General features: G+C 33.9%; 1 protein-coding gene across 4 annotated transcripts in view; it reads right to left on the bottom strand.

Moving 5' to 3' along the window:
* Nucleotides 1-10075, bottom strand: part of LOC117115218 (serine/threonine-protein kinase ULK4-like) — a gene marked incomplete at its 3' end in the record, with an annotated part of 111104 nt that overhangs the window by 2620 nt on the left and 98409 nt on the right. For all 4 annotated transcript variants that reach the window (XM_033258926.1, XM_033258942.1, XM_033258934.1 and 1 more), the window contains 7 exon segments: nt 4279-4377; nt 4767-4933; nt 5852-6003; nt 6572-6809; nt 7257-7403; nt 7927-8035; nt 9581-9702. In XM_033258926.1, coding sequence (XP_033114817.1) covers nt 4279-4377; nt 4767-4933; nt 5852-6003; nt 6572-6809; nt 7257-7403; nt 7927-8035; nt 9581-9702 — 1034 coding nt within the window.

Here is a 10075-nt window from a genome sequence, read left to right as displayed (position 1 = left end):
GGTAGAAATATTACAATTAAAAATATCAAATAAGAGACAATGGCAAATAACAGAAAAGTCTACACCCTCAAAAAAATTGTAATTTTGACAATGTTTAGAGGTATAAACATATAATTACAATTAACTATGTATGAAATGTTGGGGTTAGTCACCACACATGGCTTATGCGGATAAAGCCAGCCCTGATTACTTGCTATTTTTGGTTTCCAGATGCTATTTTTTGGGTATCACAGATGCCATAATTTCATAATTTGTTCACATCATGCATTCTGTTTCTGCCCCTTGCTGGGGAGTGGTACTGTATTTGGCTCTATAATTGCCAGTTGCTATTTTCGGGCATCCCAAAATTATACTTTTAGACTACAATATTAGGGAACAGCAATCATAATAACGTCTTTGATTGGATTTGAATATTAATTTAGTCTGATGACCTCGTCGTGGTGTCAGACGAGTGGTGGTGGGGGATGTCGAGATTTGTAACGGGTTGGCGACCCGACAAAATCAACAATTCCAATGCAATGCAAAGCAACGATAACTAAAATTAAATCAATATCAAACATGCCTATACGCTACAACCAGAACCATCAAATTTTTGCCCAGCTTCTTAGTCCCCATGCTCAATGGGAAGATATGGCTTTGCTTTCTGGAAGTATTACTATTTTATAAGACTAAATATAGCAACCCTAATTAGTCTATACCAAATCGAAACTACTGATTTTTCTAGGGGCTTTTTCCCTGCACCCTTACCGGGGCCTTTATTTTCCATTGATTCCAAATTGGACTCACTTTAAACAAAGTTTCATCATCATCAGCATCATCATAATTATTTCATATTTTTTCTGGGTATCCAGGTAAACAAAGTTTCCACGGTATGACCACTGAATCTCTGTAAAACTAGCCACATTTAACAACACTGTGCCCCTCCCCACTCTTTTACAAAAAAAAAGCTGGATAGCCCTTGAATGTTAGTGCTCTGTCTCACCTGTTAGATCTGAACATGGAGGTATCTATATGCTCTGTCTGAGTATAATCGCTGTAAGGTCTACCAGAAGAAAACACGGGATTTAATTACAGAATTTTAACAATTCAAGTTATTTGTGTAGGCGTAGGAGGCCTTCTGTATTTCCATAGATAATTCATAGCGTACTGTATCATGTGTATTCATAGAAAATGTTCTAGGCCTATTTATTAATTGCATATTGTTAATATTTCTCAATACTGCACGTCGTGTAGATATAATTATAGTTATCATTGTTATTCCTTGTACATAGTGTTTCCTGCACTTTATTTATTCATGGAGGAATAAGCAACTTAATTGCATTTTGAACAATATATCATTTTCGCAGTAGACCTACATTTGTCTATTCCCGTGAATTAAAATGATCTTACGAATTGTAATTTGGTCAATGCTACTACATTCTGTGTCCAGATATAGAATTTTTAACCTGGATGCTTTTTTCTGTGCCCACTCTTTAGCATGGCTTAGTCCTTTATTATCTCTATTTTTTTCTTGAGTCATACCAGTAAGAATATGATGCCCTTTAAAAAAAATCTTCCTATTAGTATTATATATGGGAGAGTACCTCATGAACATTATTCACACACCCTCGAGCCTGCTATGAGGATATATTCATGCCACGAAACTTAGAATATGGAATATAGTGTACGCTGGGAGCAAATATTTCAATATAGATAAATTTAGTAAATGACGATGTACAGTATATATTGTACTACATATTTTCATAATATGTATGCAACTACTGTACTAGCCTACTCCTTTTTTTTAATTTACTGTACATAATAAGAATGATAACGTTTACCTTACCGATTTCAAGAGTTGGAAAACCTTGAATTTTGAAGTATTTTAAAGTCCTTAAGTCATTAATAGACACGTAGCTCAAAATAGGGAAAGCTCATTTCCCGCCATCTAGGAATCTAATTTTTTCGGGGGAGGAGCCCTGAGGGTTTTGGGAAAACTCTTGGCCCCCACCCCCCAAATTTGAAAAATAGAGATTTTTTTTACTCAATACAGTTGTTACAACCTATAACACATTAACTACAGCGTAAATTCTGTAGTTAACCTTCAGAGAACTTTATTTTTAAAAATGGCCTAATTAAGTATCTTATTGTTTTCGTTAAATTAGATAGAGTTTAATTGTGGTTGTATTCCGCTAGTTTGAAGGTTTACTGTAAGCCAATCAGTTACACTTACTATACATATTCGTGGTTAGCATAAAGAGAACTAGAGCGTCGCTCCATTAAGAGTGCCTACCTTCCCCTTTATGCCTAAGTACAGAATTCATGAGGGCAGGCGATTTTTTCTTCATGCTTGAGGGTGGGATTCAAGGAAACATTACAGACGCGCGTATACAGACATTAATCAACATTTGGTTGCTCAACTCAAAAAGGGAACTTGTAATGCTCGTTAGAAAATGAAAAAAAAAATTATTTTATAATGATAATAATGATAATAACAAATAAACAAGTTTTCTAACGTACGCACCAAATAATAATAATATTAACGATAACAATAATAATATTAATAATACTAATAATGATAATAATAATAATAATAATAATGATAATAATAATAATAATAATAATAATAATAATAATAATAATAATAATAATAATAATAATAATAATAATAATAATAATAATAATAATAATAATGACATTGTAGCGTTCGTAAAATGTTTGTCACTGGTGCTGGGAAAAGTCATAAAAGTGGGGGAGCCCCCCCCTCCCAGTAGAAAAAGTGGGGGAAGGCCCCCAGCAGAAAAAGTGGGTGCCCCCCCCCACTTCCGCCACCGTTGATACCACATATATGCCTATGACCTTTTCAAAAATATCTACATATTTTGTCATTTTCTGTAACGTAAATGAGCACTAGCCGTCCGCTTATTATATAAAGTTAAATGTTTTTCTTGTTTTATGAGAGAAGATAATTTTGTTGACTTTGCATGGTTATTGTGAATAAATATTCTCCTTTAGCATAAATTTCTATATTAGGCCTATATATTATTTTATATTTTATTAATGAAATTTACAAAAACCTTAATTAAAAGCATTGATAGACCAACTACTATTTGAAAAGACAATAAAATTTAATTCATTTCAAGCATTTTTCATAAATACTATAATAGTTTATTTATTACTAAAATTTAGGTCTTCATTATTATACTTATTTTATGAAAAATTAGAATATTTTAATTTGCATAGCAACGGTTGCTATGGTGATGACCTTGTATTTTATTACATCATTAAATTCACTTTTCTATAAAAAAAAAACTGTTTATCGTATAAAAAATATTGTATAAGCCAATCTAATAATATTTTTCTTGAGATAAATAATAACAGCAATTATGTGAATTCCATTCGTTGCTATGGAGTTTTAAAAGTTCCGTAGCACTTTAGTAAAGGTGTTTGTTTGATTGGTTTTTTTTTAAATATTGCTCTTCCATAATACATAACCTAAATACAAAAATATTCATAAACCTATGACAATGATGATTTCAATACGGTAAGCTTTAAGCATCCCTTATACTTAAATTTCATGAATACAATAGGAAATTTTAATTTGCATAGCAACAGTTGCTATGGTGATGACCTTGTATTTTATACATCAATGTGTTAACTTTGTTCAATAAGAGATGTTTATTATATAAAAATATTGTATCTCATGATTTTTGCTTAGTCAATGACAAATGTACAGCAATTCTGCTGATTTTGCTTTGTTGCTATGGATGATAAAAAGAGTGTTGCTATGCAATTATATCAAAGTTTCAGTATTTTTTTACATAAACCTATTCTATGATAATAATAGATAATTCAGACGTTAAACATATTCATAAAACCTATGAAAATAAAGATTTTAATAAACTTTAGGCTTCCTGTATACTTAAATTTCATGAATAAAATAGGAAATTTAAATTTGCATAGCAACGGTTGCTATGGTGATCGAAATTGTAGTTTTTCTAAACGCAAGATTCTTTTTCGATAATTAACGAATATTTTGAGTAAGTTTCACCAATTGTTGATGATGATTATTCGAGTAATGTTATTTTTTATATTATATAGCTAAATCTATAATTTAAAGCGGAAAAATGGCGGCCATTTTGAATGCGTAATTTGGAGATGTTCCCCAAAAGGGATTTTGGGTAATTTTGAGTTCTGAACTTCTCAAGACATATATTTTCAGAAAATATAAAAATTAGCCGGTAGTACTTCCATTGCCACCTCCACCCCAAAATAGCCTCTAATCTGCTGGCCTATTACCAGAGCTGTAAGGTTGTCAATCAGCTGTACTACAGGTTTAAGATTCAGCAGAAGGTCCTCAGCAAGGTTAGTAGCAGCCTCTTTTTTGGCCTGCTTAGCCTACAATGAATATAAGTAAGCATTAAATAAATTAGTATGGCAATACATTAATGAAATTATTCCTTAAAATGTTGATGTGCATTTACTTATTCACTATAATATATATTTTTATTTTTTTAAATATTTTCAACCAGGAAAATACTGTTCATAGTTTTAATATGTATGTTTAAAGCAATCATGGTCGATAAAATATTTAAATATAAAAAAAAATAAAGCTTAAACTATAGAGATCCCTTCAAAATTTTTTGCCCAAAACCCTTGCAACAGCAGTTTTATCAAAGTTCACAATCGGTGTAATGAAATTCAGGGTTTTCTGATTCATGATTTAGGTGTTAATCGAATGCCTATCGCTAAGAAGTTTATTCACAAGCCACCTTCAGAATTCTTACCTGCAATACTTGTCTGACAACCACAGCCACATGTTTGAGGGCAGTATTTAAGGTCTCTAAGAGAGAATGTATGAGGGTCAACACTGACTTATTGTCTGATTTCTCATCCTGTCTTTCAACCAATTGGGATGCTGCATTGAACAGATCAACTATGTACCTGACCAATCCTGGAGTAATAATAATAATATGTTAGATGTATAATAGCGCTTAATGCCAACAAGGCCTCTAAGCACTTCACGTTATTAGCCCCGGTCATTGGATCAAGCACATATGGAACTCATACTCATCTCCCTGAGGAGAATTCCATAATGCTGAATGCTAAATCACATTTTGTGTTTTAGCCTTCCAAGTACTCACTTTACTCCTGGGTGGAGAGAGACAACCATAGGTAAAGTGCTATGCCGAAGGACACAAGCAAAATGCACAGTGGGCTACATAATTTATTTACAAAAACATGAAAGTTACATTAAGATGATCAACTTGATTGACTGACTGACTGAACAATTGATTGATTGATTGAAGGAACAATTGATTGATATATATTGATTGATGACTTGATGGATAGAATAATGATTAATTTAACGATCGACAGATGATTTGATGAGTAGATTGATTGATGGATAATTAGATAGAAGGATTTATTGACTGATGGAGTAAAAAGATTGGTGGATAGATTGATCAACTGATGCATGGATTGATGGATTGATGGGTGGAGTGATAGATTGATGGATGGATGGATTGATAGATTGATGGATGGAGTGATAGATTGATGGGTGGAGTGATACATCGATGGGTGGAGTGATACATTGATTGATGGATGGATGGATGCATTGGTGAATCAATTCATTGATGGATGTTTTGGTGGATAGACTGATTAATTTATAGATGGACCGATTAATTGATTGATACAATTGGTAGACTAACAACTGAATTGGTAGTTTGATGAATTATCAATTGAAAGATGAATTAATAGATTAATTGATTGATTGATCAATCATTTGATTAAATTGATTGACTTATTGGCTGATGGATTAATAGATTAATAGATTTATGAATTGACTGACTGTTAGTTGAAGGGAACTCACCAAGTTCAAAGAGCTCAGGAATACAGCTTTGATCTGTGATAAGGCACTGGAATATGTTAAGCACCAGGCACATTGCACTGCTAGTAGGCACTTGCTGATGGTCAACCAAAACTTGAAATAACACTTGCACTAGACTTAGCTCTTGTATTTTCCTGCATAAAACAAGCAATTTAATTTACTTTAGTACATTTATCAATACAAGAATAAAGTACATGTTCTGGATTTGTTTAATATTAAATAATATATATATAGGGTTGATAGTTTAGTTATAATAAAACAAATGCAGTGGTATTTTTAAAATCCTAATGCCTTCAAATTATTTTAATAATAGCTGCCACCATCGATGTTTTTTGGTTCACACTCACCACTGTTCTCACGAATCTGAATCTGAATAGATACACAAAAAGGATCCCACTGGAGTACATGCATCATCAATATACAAGCAATTATGTGTCATCTATTTATCTAGGATTTTATTTATTTAAATATATATATTGTACTATTAAATGAATTTGTGTAGACAAGACAAGGTATATAATTTGGTTTCGGTGCCTCAAGCAGCGTATCCAACAACCGACGTTGTAGCAGCTCCGCTTACACTAACGCGTATACGCATAAGCATGCTATCAGTATTATTTACATTACATAATTTATCACCAACATAGTTAAATTAGTCAAAATATACACGATAAAGTAGGAAGTTAAGAAAGCTGAGTCTACCTAACAAAGTCAGGGTTTCTCTGGACAAGTGCCAGCATAAGCTTCAGTGCGTATGCAGGGAATGGGTCCGGTTCAAGCAGTACTCTTTCCAAATCTTCCATCACATGTTCATTTATTATTTCATATATGATTTTTTCGTGGGTGTCACTTGTTGGTGCCTCTTCCACTAAATGCTTATGGTTCAGGTAAAGGCTGGTAATCTCAACTAAAATATGTAAACAAAGTGCTTTTGTGTTTCCTGCAAGAAGAAACAGAAAACAATTTGAAAAAAGACATACCTCAATTTTTGAAATAAAATATTTAGATAAATATCCTGAATTCAAATAAATTATTTAAATTATTGACAATAGCAATATAAAAAAAAAAAAAATAATAATAATAAAAAGAATAATAATAATAATAATAATAAAAAGAAGGCAAATTATGATAATAATAATGATTACGATGTCAATAATTTTAAAATAACTAAAATACTAAAAATTAATGATAGTCTATTTGATAATTTATGTTGAGCCGACATTCAATCTTTTTATTTGTTCAAAATATAAACATCCAAAGCTTATATCCAGTGACTAGTTGCACAGCACGTGACCTCACATTACCTATAGCTGTGCTGCTATAACATGTCACTCTTAACTTTATATAATCCTACGCCTGTTATATATCAATTGAAGCATGTACTGACCATTGTCAGAGGTGACCAGCTGGGCCAGGTGGGGGTAAACAGACACAATGATGGCCTCTTGGTACTGCATTAAGATCCCAGGGTGTTGTGTAATGGCTTCCACTATTGACAAGACAGTGTCAATATATTCTTCTGTTCCACTACGACCTGTAAAATTAATTACTATTAAAATTCGATAAAATAAAACGTTCGGATACAGGTTGATAAAAAAATATGAGATATGCCTATATTTGGGTGTAATATGACATCATCAAGTCCATATATGGGCACATCACACAAATTTATCACATAAAATTTGGTAAGTGTAGACAGAGCTTCAGAGACATTGACAGATGATTTATATTCTGTCATTCTCTTACAAAGTTAATGCATGATGATGTCCAGAACCACCAAAATAGATCAAGATCCGATGGTAGCTGACATGTACGTTATTTTTTTCAAATATAGGTCTCCCACTAATTAAAGACCAAAAAAAACACTTTTCTGCATCTCAAAATGAACACTCCATCTTTGATTTAAAAGACAATGAAAAACCTTGGTCCCCAAAATCGTCTTCAATTGGAGAACATCTGCATATATCTTTGTTGGGGTGAGAGACTTTCCAAATAAAATTACTTTAATTACAGTTAATAGGCACAACATGTAAGCAATTTTAGATACTCGAACATACCAATTGCGGGATCTATATTAGTCTCGCCAGAATCAATGAGCTTCAAGTGACTCACAAGCTCTCCCATGGAGGTGACGAACTGTTCATCAGCTACACGAGCACGAAAGATCTATAAAAAAAATTCAATTGTGTTCTAAATCAAGCACATACTCAGGTTCCTTGGGGGAATTCCATAATTTTGCAGATGTAATCAGCAGTAAAATCAGTAGGTCTTTGAACCTACCAGGTAGCCACTTGTACTCCTGGGTGGAGAGAGACAACCACAGGTAAAGTGCCTTGCCCAAGGATACAAGTGAATGCACAGCAAGAGATTGAAACTCCGACCTCAAGGTTGAGAGCAGAACCGCCACTGCTGCCCCTACATTCATTATTTGTAATTCTAATACAGCATTGTCGCACACAAAGGGGGGGGGGGGGGTGGCAGGACAGTTTCAGAAAAAGGGAGTAGCACATAACATTACACTGAAATTTAAAAAAAATAGTGGCAAAATGTGGCGGGCACATTCCCCCCCCCCCACTTCCATGTGCGCTTCCTCTCCCCTAAGCTACTGGATTGGGGCCTGTTGTATTGAAATGCGGCCTACATTGAAGTAGGGCTGCCCTCTTGTACGTGAAAATACAGCATACAGTAGGCCTAGCCTAGTTTGGTGTGAGAGAAAGGTGGATGCATGCATATTGAGACGTGTTTACGTAAATTTGAAGTATTGATTGGTGGAGTTGGTTTGACCCTAAACTTAAACTTAATGCACTATGTCATTGCAGAAGAATTGCCATATTGATCCGATCCCCAGTGCATGAGATATGAGCATATTCTTTACAGCAGTTTCAGAGGAGATACAGTAGGTGAACTTACACCAGGGTGTTAGTAAAATTAATATATAGATTATGTAAGTGCAATGAAATTTAATAGAATACCAATATCACAAATAACAATAAATTAATAAACCCTTAAGTGAAATTATGTGTAAATAAAAAAAATAGGTGAACCTTTAAAGGTGCATAGATTGCAAATGATGTGCACAGCTACAGGGGAAAATGTCGTATATAATAATAATAATAATAATAATAATAATAATAATAATAATAATAATTCTGGATTTATATAGCGCCTCCCGTTGACACTATTACACTATTATATGAGCAGGTGGTGAAGGAGGGGCATGGAAGGAACGAAAAAAAATGTATTTGATTAAGCATCAACTTAACTGTAACATATCAGAATACATTAAACCAGGTAACAGATTTGTAGGGTGGGGAGTTGTTTAAAGGAGAGTGATCTTTAGAGCAGTGTGAGAGGGGGGAAATTATGGTGCTGGGCCTGGGGTCATTGTCTTGCTTATGCATTAGTGATTTGAATGAAGCAGTTTGTTCATTAGAGGTGACAGAGATACTAGGGAGCCTTAGATCTTACGTACTACTTTAAATCAATTTTGATTTTTTAACAAGTACACGGATATGCCATGAACTCCAAGACTGAGGCGCACCAATGTTTAATGTTCTGGCCTGAACGTAGACTCAGCCGACAACATTTCCAGATTTCAGGGAGAACATAACGCACACAATTCAGACATGCGCAGTTAAATTAACATGACATCATTACATTCTACGTTGTCACAAATCAAATGCTCCCCATTGTGAATTGTTATCACTTTACCTGGCTGGTGATTAAATGGAGGGAAACTGGCAGAAGAGGCAGTGTGGACTTAAGTTGCTTGGCTTGTAGGGTCGATGGGTGCCGTCTACCTGCTACTGACTCCAGACTTTGAACAGCATCACCTAATAATATAAAAGAATAGAAATCAACTTTATTGCATGGAGTTTTCTATGAGTGATATTGAATGTTTATTGCTGCGAAGCAGCCAATTCATATTCTTGACAGCAATTTGACCTCTGAAAGGTCATTGTTTGTCAAAAATCAATCGCCTGAGACAACTGAAAAGCGGAGTTTCCTTCTTTCGTTCTGCCGGGTAAAATCAATTACTTTAGGCGACGTTTGTAGACTAAACTACTCGTACCAACGTCGGCATGTCGCGACACTGGAGTACTATTCAGCATTTTTACTATATTTCTAGGTTTCCTATTTCTAGTATCTTATACACATCTAGATGTGTATAAGAGACAGCTGTAATACTATTGTACAATGCCAAGA

The sequence above is a fragment of the Anneissia japonica genome, unplaced genomic scaffold (genome assembly GCF_011630105.1).
Source record: "Anneissia japonica isolate Jap-2015-1 unplaced genomic scaffold, ASM1163010v1 scaffold199_len4679917_cov187, whole genome shotgun sequence".
Classification (NCBI taxonomy): Eukaryota; Metazoa; Echinodermata; class Crinoidea; order Comatulida; family Comatulidae; genus Anneissia; species Anneissia japonica.
Note: the sequence above shows the minus strand (reverse complement) of the source record. Positions and strands in the feature narration are given on the sequence as shown.